This window comes from Equus caballus, chromosome 2 (genome assembly GCF_041296265.1).
Source record: "Equus caballus isolate H_3958 breed thoroughbred chromosome 2, TB-T2T, whole genome shotgun sequence".
NCBI lineage: Eukaryota > Metazoa > Chordata > Mammalia > Perissodactyla > Equidae > Equus > Equus caballus.
In genome coordinates, this window is record NC_091685.1 from 96,878,725 (window position 1) to 96,894,171 (window position 15,447).

The 15,447-nt window shown below is 36.7% G+C and overlaps 1 protein-coding gene and 1 long non-coding RNA gene across 4 annotated transcripts in view; one reads left to right on the forward strand and one right to left on the reverse strand.

Moving 5' to 3' along the window:
- The window catches only part of MGAT4D (MGAT4 family member D), a 64,381-nt gene that overhangs the window by 42,880 nt on the left and 6,054 nt on the right, over nt 1–15,447 (forward strand). The window contains exons 10-11 of one of the 3 annotated variants that reach the window (XM_070258647.1): nt 2,818–2,925; nt 4,193–4,361. The exons of 1 other annotated variant lie outside the window; for it this stretch is intronic. In XM_070258647.1, coding sequence (XP_070114748.1) covers nt 2,818–2,925; nt 4,193–4,207 — 123 coding nt within the window. In that variant the 3' untranslated portion in view covers nt 4,208–4,361. The remainder of the gene's footprint in view (nt 1–2,817; nt 2,926–4,192; nt 4,362–15,447) is intronic. One more of the 3 variants, XM_023636517.2, reaches the window with a different exon arrangement.
- LOC138922013 (uncharacterized) lies at nt 2,773–7,866 on the reverse strand. The gene is made up of 2 exons (XR_011435101.1): nt 7,686–7,866; nt 2,773–2,902 (listed from the first exon to the last, which is right to left on the reverse strand). It is a non-coding gene; the product is annotated as an uncharacterized lncRNA (long non-coding RNA).

Below are 15,447 nucleotides of genomic sequence, written 5' to 3' on the forward strand. Positions count from 1 at the left end.
AAAGAAAAAGATTGACCAGGGATCAAGAAAGATACTATACTGATGAAAGGGTCAATTCACCAAGAAGATGTAACAATCCTAAAAGTGTATTCATCTAACAAGGGAGCCTCAAAATACGTGAAGCAAAAGATGTCAGAACTGAAAAGAGAAATAGATTAGTCTAAAATTATTGTTGGCCTCTTCAACACTCCTCTCTCAGTAAGAAGCAGAACTGGTAGGCAGAAAACCAGCAAGGCAATAAAAGAACTGAACAACACTGTCTACCATCTGGACTGAATTGATATTTTAAAACTATGTCCAGCAACAGTAGAAAACACATTCTTTTAAAATACACGTGGAACATTCACCAAAATAGATATGTCTTGTATCATGAAACAAAGCTTAATGATTTTAAATTGAAATCATAAAAAGCATATTCTCTGACTACAAGGGAGTCAAATTAAAAATGAATAACAGAAGGATAACTGAAAGGTCTACAAACACTTGGAAATTAAACAGCGCCCTTCTGAGTAAACCATGAGTGAAAGAGGAGCTCTCAAAGGAAATTAGGAAATACTTTGAACTCAATAAAACTGAAAATACAATTTATCAAAATTTGTGGGATGCAGCTAAAGCACTGCTTAAGTATAAATTTATAGCATGAAATTTTTATGTTAGAAGAGAAGATCTCACAATAATCTCAGCTTCTACCTTGAGAAACTAGAAAAAGAAGAGCAAAATAAACCCAAATCAAGCATAAGGAAGAAAATAATAACTATAAGAACAGAAAACAACAAAATTGAAAATCTAAAAGCAGTAGAGAAAATTGATGAAACCAAAACTGGTTCTTTCAAAAGAGCAATAAAACTGATAAATCTCTAAACGACCAACAAAGAAAACCTGAAGGCATAAATTATCAATATTAGAATAAAAGAGAGAATCTCACGACATATCTATCTATATTTGTGTGTCTATAAATCTAAAAAAAATGTACATTATCTATATGCTGAAAACTTCAAAATGCTGATGAGAAAAATAAACATACCGTGATCATGGATTGGAAGGCTCAACATAGTAAATAAGCAAATGCTCTCTAAATTGATGTATAGATTTAACACAATTCCAATCAAAATCCCAGCAGGATTTTCTTTGTTACATATAGACAAGCTGATTCTAAAATTTTTAAGAAAAGGCAAAGGAACTCAATTAGCTAAAATGATTTTGAAAAAGAAGAATAAAGTCAGAGCCATCACACTACTCAATTTTAAATCTTAGTATAAAGCTGTAGTAATCAAGCCAAGCCTTTATAGGCAAAGGGGTAAATGTATGGACCCATTGAATGGAACAGAGTCCAGAAGGAGGTCTGCAACATATGGCCAGTTGATATTTGATAAAGAAGCATATGCAATTCAAGAGAAAGAATAGTCTTTTCAACAAATGTTTCTTGGATCAGTTGGATATCTATATACATATAAAAAAGAATCTCAACCTAAACATCACACCTGATACAAACATTATTTCAAAATAGATCATCTATCTAAATATAAGACATAAAACTATAAAACTTTTAGAAGAAAATATAGAAAAAACCCTTCTGGACCCAAGATTAGGTGAAGAGTTCTTGGACATGACACTAAAAGCATCATCCATTTTTTTGAATTGATAAATTGGACTTCATCAAAATTAAAACCTTTTCTGCTGCAAAATTTACTGTTAAGAGGGTAAGACGCCACAGACTCGTAAAAAGTATTTGTAAATTCCATGTACAACAAAGACTTGTATTTAGAATATGCATAGAATTCTCAAAACTCAACAAGAGAACAAACAACCAAGTTAAAAAATAGGCACAAGACTTGAACAGACACTACCAAGACTCTATCAAGGTAGTTTCTCCCTTACTGCAATAAGCACTTAACTCAGCTTTGCTTTATCAATAGGTTATTTAGGGCGTGTTTTTGGGAGCCGGCGTTTGACAGTACCATCCCACTGGAGCTTTTACTAATAGCTTAGAAAATATTATCATATTTGCTAAATTTTAACTCCTCAACTAATTTTATCTGACTTAATTTAGTTTCAAATTAAGTTAACTCTGGATTATTTAATTACTTCATAGTTATAAAAACGATCCTTTAATATATTTTCCTACATGTCAGTTGAGTAGAAATGACTTAAATAAGCCTGCTATCTTAAAAATTATGATGTACATAAATTTGAAATGTATTTTTATGAATTTTTTCTATGTATACGATATATAAAATAATTCTCAGATAGTGATAGTAATAATTTTAAATGTTTATTTTTAATAGTGGCATCACAGGTCATCTTTCTTATTTTTATTTTGAAGGAGATTGTCTAAATTCTTTTTTATTAAGTGCAATGCTGGCTGTTTGTTTTAATCATATACTTTTTTCCTGTTTAAGAAGAAATTGGGGAGAGTGTAATTTACCATAGGAATTAATCAATGAACATGGAAAGAAAAAGAATAATATATTTTGAGAGAAATGGACAGACAGGAAAATACTAAAAACTTCATTTATGTTGTTGGAATAAAAAGAAAGGAGAGGACAATTATAGTTGGTACAACAGTAGCGTGATTCTCTAAGACAGATTTCATGAAAATACATGCTTTAACTAAAACCCTTTTGTATCTCAACTCTTTTGTCCTATTACTCTTATGAAGAAAAAGCTAAGAATTAAATGTTTTGTTTACATTTTAAAATATTAATACTAAACTCTGGCAAAAATTAATATAATAAAAAATTCTGCCATCAGTAAGTGCAATAAAAAAGAATATTTAGGTTTTTAACAGAAGTTTATTTTCTCTTACTTTTCCCCCAGGAAAAGTGTATAGAGCGAAATAGGGAAATTCGTATTCGATATAAACCTTCCCTTTTCCAGCATGTGGGTATACAGTCATCGTTCCCTGAAAGAGAACAACATTTAAAAGTAAGATTTTGAAATGTAACTTGAATAGTATACAATGTTTCATGAACTTATAAAATATTATTTAGAAAAAGGGTGATGACAACATGAGAGAGACTATAAATTATGGTTGTTTAAACACAATTCATCTTATGACGGAACTGTATGTTGTGAAAAGCAGTCATCTTTTCAAGACCCAGGTTACCTATCACGGATGGAAAAATCCAACCTGTGTAAACTTCTTTGCCTTACTGCTCCCAGCTGTGCAATTAATAAGACTTAAAAAGTGTTCTGAAAATCATAATTCACTATTTTATTCTAATACTCAAAATTATACAAGAATATTTCAAAAGTAAAATGCCCCTGTTACTGAATTTAAGTGTGTCGACATTCTCCAGATCACTGTTTACCAGATGAAGGAAAATTCAGCATTTGGTTTTCAGTCATTCTTAAATTTTCCGTCATTTTTGGAAACAATGTTATTTGTAATTGACTTAGCGTCTTGGTGTGGGGTAGAAGCAGCAGAGACTTCAGAGTCAAAACACCTAGTTTTTAGTTATGGTGACCCATGTACGTATTGGGCAAACCCTAACACTCCTTTGAGTGTTGTTCATCTATAAATTGAGGAGTTTAAATTAGATGATCCTTAAGATTTCTTCCATCTTTGCAATACTATTGACATCTCTACCCTTCTTAGTTTCTTCACACACAAAGCAAATGATGGCTTTAATCCTTTGTCAGTTGAAATGAGAGAAATGCACATATACATCCTCCCATCACTTGGTCCATTATTTATAACCCGCCCTCTTACCACCCTTTCTCCTCTTGTATTTATTGTACTGCAGGCTTTGAAACAGTGCCTGGCACATAATGTGAACTCGTAAATGTCAGCTATTAGCCATCGTCAAGGAGGCATTCAAGATTAAAAGTGTCTGTTGTTTAAGACAAGTGTCTGGAATAATGAAAATTTAAATATTATGAATCTTTATGCAAAAAGTCACACCGTCAGAATTTGTAAAACATAGCCGCAGATGATGCAGAAAGAAATTGGTCTATACCATTCTATTCGTTAGTGCTATTAGGATAGAATTCTTTTCTTCCATTATATTTTTTTTTGCCATAAAGTATTTTAACCCTACCTTTGTAAATTCATGACAGATTAAGGAGAATGTTCCTCTAAAGACATATTTTGGTGTTATAATCTTAGCTTTTCTCTACCTCATAAAATAGAAATAATGTAATGATATGTCAAATGTGATTATATTTAAATTATTTTTAAATTTTCTAACAGGATATCTATTATTAGGAGTTCCATAATTCTAACACTGTCTTTAAAAATGATTAGAATAATTCTTTGGAAAAAAATATCATAACAAGGATTAGAACATTTCTCAACTTTCTTCATAGTGGATAAGAGACTACATCGTATTTTAAAAAGTTAAAATTTCAATAATAAAGTGGTAAGTATAAAAATTGATATAAATATATAGAAAATTATCAGATATTTGTTCATCTTATTTTATGTCCCTATGTCCTCTGTACGTTTTTAGTTTTTATATATAACTTTCTGATACACTCTCTAAATTCTGTTTTAGAAGTATTTTTCCCCTTATCATATACTGTAGATGTACAGTGAATTTGGAGACAATAGATCTGAGTTTGAAGCCTCATTCTTATCAATAGATGCAACAATATGGATGAACTCTAAAGCATTATGCTACATGAAAAAAGGCAGATGCAAAAGACTACATACTGTATGATTCTGTTTTCATGAAATTCTAGAAAAGGCAGATACTGATATCTCATTATGATTTTAATTTGTGTTTCTTTAATAACCAATGATGTTGAGCATCTTTTCATGTGCTTGTTATATATATTTGTAGATATATAAATATATACAATGAAGTATATATTTTTATGAAATATATTTGTGTGAAATGTCTATTAAGAAATTGGATTGTTTACCTTTTCGTTTTTGATTTGTAATAATTCTGTATGTAGTCTGACCACAAGTTTCAGCTATGGCTTGCCCTTTCATTTTCTTAATGTCGTAGTGTCTTTCAGTGAACAAAAGATTTTAATTTTGGGAGCCAGCCCTCATAGCCTATCAGTTAAAGTTTGGCATTCTCCACTTCAGCGACCCAGGTTGGTTCCTGGGCATGGATTCACACTACTTGTTTGTCAGTAGCCATGCTGTGGTGGGGGCTCACCTAGAAGAACTAAAAGGACTTACAACTAGAGTATATGACTATGTACTGGGCTTTGGGGAGGGGGAAAAAAAAGAGAAAGAAGACTGGAAACAGATGTTAGCTCAGGACAAATCTTTCCCAGCAAAAAAAAAGATTTTAATTTTGATAGAGTTCACTCCACTCAAACCTCTGGTCTCTCAATATAGTTATATAATTTGTTAGCTCAGTATTCAGTGATTTTATAGTTATGAGAATATAAATGCATTTACACTTAAACTACATACTCTTCCTTTATTACATGACTTTTTTTCTTTGCAGTTTTAAATTTGCTTTATTGGTACTTATCACTAATTCAACCTCAAATTTTCTGTGAATTATCTAAATCTGTTTGCGATATATTCAAACATTTTAAAAATCATGAATGAATGTCTATTATTGTCAAATTTTTTTCTGCATTTCTATCATTTCCTAATCTTGAAACACCTCTCCCCTGGGGCCTCCTGTCCAGCTCCAGCAGATCTCTTAGGAACCTCTTGGGGTTCTTCTGTCTCTCTTTTGAGTTGATTCTCTTGTTCTGTGCATCATTCTTGGTTTACCTGTTCGCTTTAGTAAAGCACACTCACCAGTAATTTCTTGAGAAAGACTGTGTGCAAGGTAAATTCTTGGAGAATTAAAATGTCTTCAAATGACTACAGTTTATCAAAGTTATTTGTTAAAGTGGCTGGGCAAAGAATTCTGACTTGGACATAATTTCCCCTCAATTTTTGAAGGCATTCAAGAGTGCAGATGTTGAAAAGTAAAGTCGTTCTAAATCCCATTTCTTTGCATAAGAAAAATTTTCCTGTCTGTAAACCTTTAAAAATTTTCTTGTATTTGGGTTCTACAGTTTCATGATTATGGTATGGGTCTACTTTTATCTATTGTGCTTAATATTTGGTGGGGGGGGGGGTTCCTGAGGAAGATTCGCCCTGAGCTAACATCTGTGCCAATCTTCCTCTATTTTGTATGTAGGTTACCATCACAGCATGGCCACTGATGAGTGGTGTAGGTCCACACCCAGGGACCAAACCTGGGCCACTAAAGTGGAGCATACCAAACTTAACCACTAGGCCATGGGGCTGGCCCTGGTTTGGTGGTTTTTTCAAATCTGAAAACTCATGCTTCGATTCTGGAAAATATTCACACATTATTTTGTTGATGAATTTCCCCCTCTATTTTCTATGCTCTTTTTTTCCCTAATTCATTTTGTTTTATTTTTTATTTTGTATTGAGGTAACGTTGGTCTATTTTCCATACTCTTTTTAAGGAATCCTTTTTGAAATGTTAGCTTTCTTGGATTAATGTTCTTTCTCTCTTACTCTCTTCTTCCTGTTTTCTTTCTATTTGCTTTATTCTCTGGGAATTTTTCTAAATTTTATCTTATATCCTTTTTATTAGTGCTTTTTTTTGTTTGTTGCAGGGGAGGGCTGTTTTCATTGATTGGTTTGTTTGGTTCGTTTTTGTTTGTTTTTGCTCTTCTAGTTTTAATTTTTAAGAATGCATTCTCTTCTCCTAATGTCACTGTCTCTTTTTATAACATTCTGTTCTTATTCTATGATTGAAGTACTTCCACTTAACCTGCTGAAGACTTTAATAGTTTTTAAAAAGATTTTTTAAGAAAGAATTTTTTCTTCCTGCATAATTTCTATTCCCTCCAAGTTGGTTTTTTCATTGGTCTCTTTTTCACCTTAAAGCGTTTCTTCATATACCCCATCATTTTAGGTTGTATGTTCAAATGGAGAGAGAAACCTGATTGGAGGCCCTGAGCACATGGCCGGACTCATGAGTTTCACCGTCTGGGGAGGAGAGGCCAGGCTCTTTTTTTCATGAATCCCCTATGTTAGTATCTTTAAGTCTTGCTTAAATTGTTAGAGAATCTGGGAGCCAAAAGGGCAAAGGTAGTTGGGGGTTTCAATGTTCAGTTTGCCAGAATTCACTTATTTGTCGTGTTTTTCATTATTCTCTCTACCCTGGTTTGAGTCTGGATAGCCTCTGTTTTCCTTTTCAGAGAATTACCCTTCAAGAGTGGAGAAAAGACAGTCACCTGGCTTCATAGGGTGAGAGAGGCTATCTAGAGGTTTAACCTTGCAAGCCACCCTCAGAGTTTTGCCGCATCTTCACCTCCATTTCTAGTAGTACTGGGGGCTTTGCCCTGCACATAGCTCCTCTGTTTCCCACTGGCAGCTTGAGATACACCTTTCTCAGAGCTTTTTGTTGCCTTTGTCTTCTCTCCCATTCTATTTATAAGATTATGTATTTTTAAATGGCCTTTAATGCTATTTTAAGTGTGATTTCAAGAAAAAGTAAAAACTTGTTTCTGACTTACCATCTTTATTGGGCAGACTACTAGTTCATTTTGAACTAAAACGTCTATTTTACTTTTCAGCCTATTTGTTCATTTTTTAACTTCAGTAAACAAAATTTTAATTTCCAAGGACTTCCAGTTGATTTTTTTATGTATATAATATCCTATCTCTCTGAGAAGATTAATTCCACTTAAACGTTAGTACATCAGTATAAATGTAATTCATTATCTTAACTTCTTCCTACACTTACTGTCTGTTGTTAATTCTGTATCATTGCCATCCTCCTCTCCATTTTCCTCCTCTTCTCAGGGGAAAAACTGGGAAGTACGCCTCACAGAATGTCTTTCCCCAAAAAGTTCCAAGCTAGATTCTGTCAGTGAGAGATACTCTCAGTAGACATGGAAGACAGCTGAGAAGGCAGCAGTGGTCTCCTGTGGGCAGAAAATTGAGATCACATTGCTGCCAGGCAGCTGAAATCACTGGTGGTTTCCCTTGGCTTCCAGGCTTCTTCTGAAAATAGCCCACTAGTTTGCTGAGGCAGTCGAGAGCATCTGCAATGGCTCCCTTGTGACCCCTACACTTCCAGATTTCCTGAAGGTGGCTCTGTCACCTTTGCTCCCCCAACCTTTCCAACAGTTGAGTGCACCTCTACTTTACCCTGCCTGGGTTAAATCTGTCTCTTGATGCCTCAAGTGGCTTCTGTTTCCTGGACTGAACTCAGTTTTGGTTCTGCTGCTTCCTGTATTTCACGCCCCCATACCCCAACTGAAATTTTGTGTCTTGCTTGTTTTTGAGACTGTCTCTGAATGCTGAATTGTTTTCTGTAGTCTTCCTCCAGTATTTATAGGGGAGGGATGGGTGTTCTACTGCTCATGGTGTGCAGTAGCTTTTCTTCTGAGTAGGGAAGACCTCATTCTTCTTGGGTGTTGCTTTTCTTCTCCACATCAAATACCCACACTCACTCCCTCTGCTGGGGAATAGTCATTTCTGATGTCTGCTACTTGACATGAACATAGATATTCCAACTGTGGCTCTGCAGTTAACCCCAAGGCCCCCACCTGTTCCCTATATCCACCACCTCTGAGCGTGGGTCATCCTTAGAGCCGCTCCCATCTTTTTAGTAGCTGGCTCCTCTGTGTTTTGGAATTTAAATTCCTTCCCTTCGAATCCAGTCTCACTTACTTTCCACCCAAAACTGCCCTCTGAATGATTTATGTGGATGGAAGTGTGTTCATACAAAATTATCTTTTCATACTTTAACAGTAAAAGAAGCGCATAATATATAATCAAATGTATGCATTGTTTGTACACATACCACTTTCCCATGGAAATGTGGGTGCATTTCCATGAAGATAACCCTGCACTCTATGAGTGTCAGTTAGACTTCCATGATGATGAAGATTTTTTTTCATTTTTTAGTGAGACTGAGATCAGCAAAAGTTTGAAGCAAAGATGAGATATGGTGAGACATATGTGGAGTTTTCAACATTGTAATGTTCCAAGATACCCCAAACGTAGTATAGCTCAAAATATGATCCCCAGCTGCTCTTTGGGAATAAGGCAGCTCAGACATCAAATTTCCTAGGATCCTTCATTTGCTACCCTATCGGTCAAGTGTCTTTCTCTTTTCATAGCTCCTTCCAGAATGTTTCCCTTCTTTCTTGCGAGAAGAAAAAGAACACCATCACCCCATCTCTTTTCCCCTCCCAAGTTAGGAACTTGAAATGCTTTCAGCATCCTTCACTGAAACCACATTTCCCTATCAAAAACAATTTCAGGGAAACAATTAACTATCTTTTTGCTAACACTTTTAGATATTTAAAATTAGATGCTTCCAAACTGATGAAAGGGTTGCAGAATGAATTATCCGGTCCATTTTCCAAACGGTGCATTTCAAAATGGAATAAAATTCAATTGGATAAGATTCTTATCCTTGTTTATATTTATCAGGTAATATACACACATGTGGGTAAAAATTAATAAGAAGAAGAGTTTATAATAAAAGGCAACAATCCCCTGCACTTCCCTAGCCCTATCTGACTCATCAGAGGCAATGACATTTGATCATTTCTTGTTTAAATCTTCTGATAGTTATCTTTATATCTCTAAATAAAATGCTTATGCTGCTATTTTTTTTTTTTTTTACCCCCTTGTGCCTGTGGCAGACATTACTGGTCAATTACAGTTTTTGTTTTTTTTTTTAAAGATTGGCACCTGAGCTAACATCTGTTACCTATCTTTTTCTTTTATTCCTTCTTCTCCCCGAAGCCCCCTAGGACAAGGTTGTATATCCTAGTTGTAGGTCTTTCTGGCTCCGATATGTGGGACACCACCTCAGCATGGCTTGATGAGTGGTGCTAGGTCCACGTCCAGGATCCAAACTGGCAAAACCTTGGGCCATTGAAGCAGAGCCCCGCAAACTTAACCACTCCACCACGGGGCCGGCCTGGTGGCTAATTTTTATTTATCCACATTATTATTATTTTTCCTGCAGGATAGATGAATATTTAGGTCAGATCCTTATTTGTTTTTATTATGTCTTGTCAGTTTGGGCTGCTATAATAAAAATACCACAAACTGGGTGGCTTAAACCACATAAATTTATTTCTCATAGTTCTAGAGGCTGGGAAGTCCAAGATCAGGGTGCCAGCATGGGGGGTTCTGATGAGAGCGCTCTTCCTGGTTTGCAGAAGGCTGTCTTCTGGCTGTATCCTCACACAGCCAGGAAGAGAGAAAGCTCTGGTCTCTTTATCCCCTTATAAAGGCACCAATCCCATTCATGCAGGCTCCACCCTCATGACCCACTTATTTCCCAAAGGCCCCACCTCCAAATATATTAGGGATTTAGGCTTCAACATAGGAATTAGAGAAAAGGGGACACAAATATTCAGTCCATAGCATATTACTATTTTGATTATTTTGCACCTTTTCTGAAAGTCTTAATAATCAAATATTAAATTTACTGAATTGATCTTCTCTATGTCATAGCTTTTATTTTCTGTTTTCCATCACTTGTTTTTCTATGTACTAGATGGGTTCCTTGACTTTCAACTTTTCTATTAAATTTTTATTTTAATTTTGTTCATTTTTTCCTACCATCTACTTTTTTGTGGATACAATTTTTCCCAATGAATCTGAGTATTCGTTAGACCTCTTCATTAAATATTTTTAAAGTTGTCTTCTGTATACTGAATTAGCTGTTGTTTCTGTGGTCAGATCACCCTGTCTGCTTGTTTATTTTTATCTTTCTCTGTCATGTTGCATGCTGTCTCAAATATTTAGTGATTCTTGGTTGTCCGTTGAATTTATTGAGCTTATACAAAATGTTAATATAGATCAATTTTGAATGGTATAATATGGGTAAGTTTTATCCTTCCCCCCTGGTCCCCCGAAGTGTACATATCCTCATATTCCTTTATAAAAGTGAAAGGAATGAAGCTTCCTGGGAGTTTTTGGTACATGGGTAGAATTTTTTGGGTTTTAGAGTATACGAGTGACTAGGTTGCGATTGTTTTGTGTTGAAGTTTTTTTGGTTTTTCTTCCTAGTGGTTTGAGGGAAGAGACACCAACATGCCAGAATAGACAGCTTTGTTCTGAGGCACTTGCATACACACTGCTTGCGCTACGTGTATCCCAATGGCTCAAGCACCTTTCGTTTGAGAGGACTGTGTGTGGGGGGGTTGCCTGGGGCATAAAGTGCTGGCCGCTCAGGTGTGGGCTGTGGGTGCTCCTGATCCAGAGTCTTATTTCATTCTCCAGGGTTAGCCCCAGTTTAGCTCGTATCCTCCATCAAATCTGCTATCTCTGTGCTAGCTGTCGTCCCCTGTGTCTAGGCCATAGATTCCTCAGTCCCCATTCTTCTATCAGATTTACATCTTTCATAAATCTGATTAAGTGTCTCCTGGGCTGAGACCCCCCCCCCTCCCATTATTCACAATGTTTTGGAGTTACACCTTTTCTATTCATTTCCTATTTCACTGAGGTCTAGCCATCCACCACCTTGAAACAAGAGTTTGGATGTTTCATTTCAATTTTTTTCAAATTTTAATTTTATTAAGTAAAATAAGATTTACATACATGCCCTGGAGAGATAAATGTCTCCTCTTTTCTTTAATCAGGGCCAACATACCAACACTTTTGTTGCTCTGTTTTCCTTAATATTCATTCCTTTAATTCTTTCTAAAAATCTTTTATGTAAAATTTGTTCTGTAACCAGTTAAATTACGTATTACACTTCTCATAAAACTTTTTAAATGTAAGATAAATTTTCTATAGTTTATTAAACAGAAAAATAATTTAGTTTATCTCTATTCATCTAGCTTGTGGTTTAAAAGTACTAATTTAATCAAGCAAAAATTCATCTTAGTCATCAATTTTCTTAGTTTTTAAAATTTTAAAATTTTTGCCAGTTTTCGATTTTAATGTTTATCATTTCATGTTCTACATCTGCAATAAACATAAAAGAAATTTCTTTAGAAACAACTAAAATATTTTGGTGTTAATAATTTCTGAAAACTCAAATACAATACTTAGATTTTTTCCATTAGTTGATAAGCAAGAGAATAGTGTGTTTTCTGTCATTTGCTAGTGCTTCATCCTGCATGAAAAGTCATTTCCATTTCACAGCAGTACACTAGGCATACGGCAAAGTGTTTCAGTGTGTTGGAGGTAGGGTTGCCAGATAAAACATAGGACACCTAATTAACTTTGAATTTCAGTTAAACAACAACTCTTTTGTATGTACAACCCATTTGTTTTGTTGTTGCTGCAAAATCTGGGAGGCCTAGTTGGAGGTGATGGACTAGAAGATTTCCCATCAAAATGCTTTAACTGAATTATTATTTAAGTTTATGCCCTTGACTTTTATTAAAGAATGAATACAGGATGTCTACATTTTCTTTAAGATTGTTGAAGTTTTATGTTTCCCTTTTATGTAAAGATACATATAACAATTTTCTCTTAGAATTTGGAGCCAGAAAGAGATAATCTTTCCCAAAGAATTGTCATGATTCCTTTGACCCATTGTGGATTTTTTTTCCCCTTTGGCTGTCAAGAAATTCAAAACTAATTTCATATGAAATGTAGTACCCATATTATCTTATATTCACAGAAAAATTTCTCCAATCCTCATTCTATATTTGGTCTCTGATTTTCTTTCATATATTATTGTTAAAAGATTATTGTGTTTTCATTTTGTTACTCTAAATCATTTCTGTATTTATTTAAATTTTAAATTATAAAAATAAAATAAAGTGAATGTTTAAAAATATTTGTACCTTATCTACAACTGTTTGCTGGCTATAATGACAATCCAACCATACAGATTTCCCAGAGATAACAGTGATGGAAATCTACTTTAAATAATTTTAACATCATGGCAGTATCAAAACTGACATTGTTGAGCCAGCCCTGCTGGGTTAGTGGTTAAAGTTTGGCTTTCTCACCTCTTTGGCAGCCTGGGTTTGGTTCCCAGTGACACACCACTCATCTGTCAGTTGCCATGCTGTGGCAGCGGCTCACATAGAAGAACTAGAAGGACTTACAACTAGAGATACAACCATGCAGTGGGACTTTGGGAAGGAAAGAAAAAAAGAGGAAGATTGCCAAAAGATGTTAGCTCAGGGTGAATCTTTCTCTACAAAAAAAAAAATGGGAGTTTTAAAACTATCAAGGTTAGAGATCTCATCAAGATGGCAGCATAAGCAGACTCTGAACTCATCTCCTCCCATGAACACAACCAGGTTACAACTATTTTTGGAAAAATTACCCTGGGTAGAAAACTGAAAACTGGATAAAAAGAACCCCTACAACAAGGGACAGTCCTGACTAAAGTGGGAGGGGCAGAAATTCCTACTGGAGAGAAAAAAGTCACCCTCAGGACCAGTGGAGTTTCTCAGCTGGCCAGGTGGGAGCCACCCTAAGGTACAGAGCCCTCCCTGGAGGAGTGAGGTCTGGAGCAGGGGCCAATACTGCTGTAAGCATCCTTCAGACTCAGCACAACTGAGACGATGGTCTTACTATCTGGCTTTGCTGGCTATTAACTGTAGCAGGGAATACCCTCAGAAAAGCTATCGGATGAAAGCTGAAAAGACCTGGGTCTTAAAGGGCCCATGCACAAACTTACCCATCTCAGCAAACTAAAATCACCAGAGAGAAGGCTGACAGTCCTTTGGTGAAGAGAGACTCACCTGGTGGGCTCTGCTGGTATCTTGGTGAGAGGAGGGGCCTCTCCGGAGACTGAGACATTGGTGGGGGCCGTTGTTCTGACCTGGTCCAGGTGTGCTGACACAGACCCTGGAAGACGCCATTGGGGTTCTCCCCCTGGCCTGTTAGCCCAGGGGGCTGCCACACCCACTAGAGTGCAGATTTAATCCAGTTCAGCCAGGGCAGGCAGCCCACCCTAGGGACCCACCCAGTCCAACAGCAACCCTCAGGCTACTTGTCTGCCTGCATTGACTGGGTGCCTTGATTCTCTATAGGCAGGTGAGTGTGTCCGCCTCTGTGGGGCAGGGCCTGTGTGAGGACCAGGTGAACTGTGGAGGGCATTGGTGGAGAGGTGGGGGCCTCTGCAGTGGGGCATCGGGGTACACTCCAGGGGGTTGGGAAGTGTGCTTGGACCAGGACTGTGTTGACAGTGTGTGTGGTCCTGTGGGGGGTGAGGCTTATCAGCAGCAGAAGACTTGTGCTTCACAAATAGCCGTAAAAAGGATCGGCCCCACATCCAAAGCCTGAGACAATTGAGTGCTCCCCTGCCTAAGGTCAGCCCCACTCAGCTGCACTCTTAAGAGAACTAACAATAGCCTTGTAGGCCTGAGGCCTTTAGCAACTGTAAGCCCCTGAACCTAGCAACCAGCTACACTGGGTACCAACCCAATTAACAGGAAAACTGCAACAGGAGTGTGCTGTTACACCTTGTAGCCAATGGTGCTGAGGCTCCCCAAACCAGATTTACAAACAGCTGGCCAGGGAAGGAAAGACTCGACTCCCTGGGTACCTGCATTAAGAACAACCCCGCCACAGCGGAAAGACACAAGTAGCCCACAAAGGGGTCACTCCTGGATCTTTTGGACTGGTGATGCAAGGGAAGCAGACTGCTGGGCCTCAAAAGGCATCTCTTACATAAGGGCACTTCTACAAGACCAGCAGACATAGCTGACTCACCTAATACATAGAAATAAGCACAGAGAAAGATGGAGGAGACAAAGGAATACATTCCAAGCAAGAGAACAGGACAGAACCCCAGAAAAAGGACTAAATGAAACAGAAAGAAGTGACCTACCTGACAAAGAGTTCAAACAAAATTTCATAAGGATGCTCACAGATATTAGGAGAAGACTGGATGAACACAGTGAGCTCATCAACAAAAAACTGGAAAATATAAAAAAGAACCAATCAGAAATGAATAATACAATACTGGAAATGAAAAATTCACTACAGGGACTCAAGTGCAGAGTAGAGGATACAGAAGAACAGATCAGTGAGCTAGGCAAAAGACTAGAGGAAATCACCCCAGCAGAACAGCAAAAAGAATTAGGCAGAATGAGAACAGTCTAAGGGAACTCTGGGACAATATCAAGCACACCAACATTTGTATTATAGGTGTCCCAGAAGGAGAAGAGAGAGACAAAGGGGCAGCAAACTTATTTGAAGAAATAATAGATGAAAATTTTCCTAATCTAAGGAAGGAAACAGACATTCAAGTACAGGTAGCTCAGAGAGCTCCAAATAAGATAAACCCAAAGAGGCCCACACCAAGACACATTATAATTAAAATGTCCAAAATTAAACATAAAGAGAGAATCCTAAAAGCAGCAAGAGAAAGGCCACAAGTGACATACAAAGGAAAGCCCATAAAGCTATCAGTGGATTTCTCAGCTGAAATCCTAAGGCGAGAAGAGAATGGCATGATGTATTTAAAGTGCTAAAAGGAAAAAACCTACAGCCAAGAATACTCTATACATCAAAGTTCTCATTCAGATTGGAAGGAGAAATAAAGAGCTTCCCAGACAAGC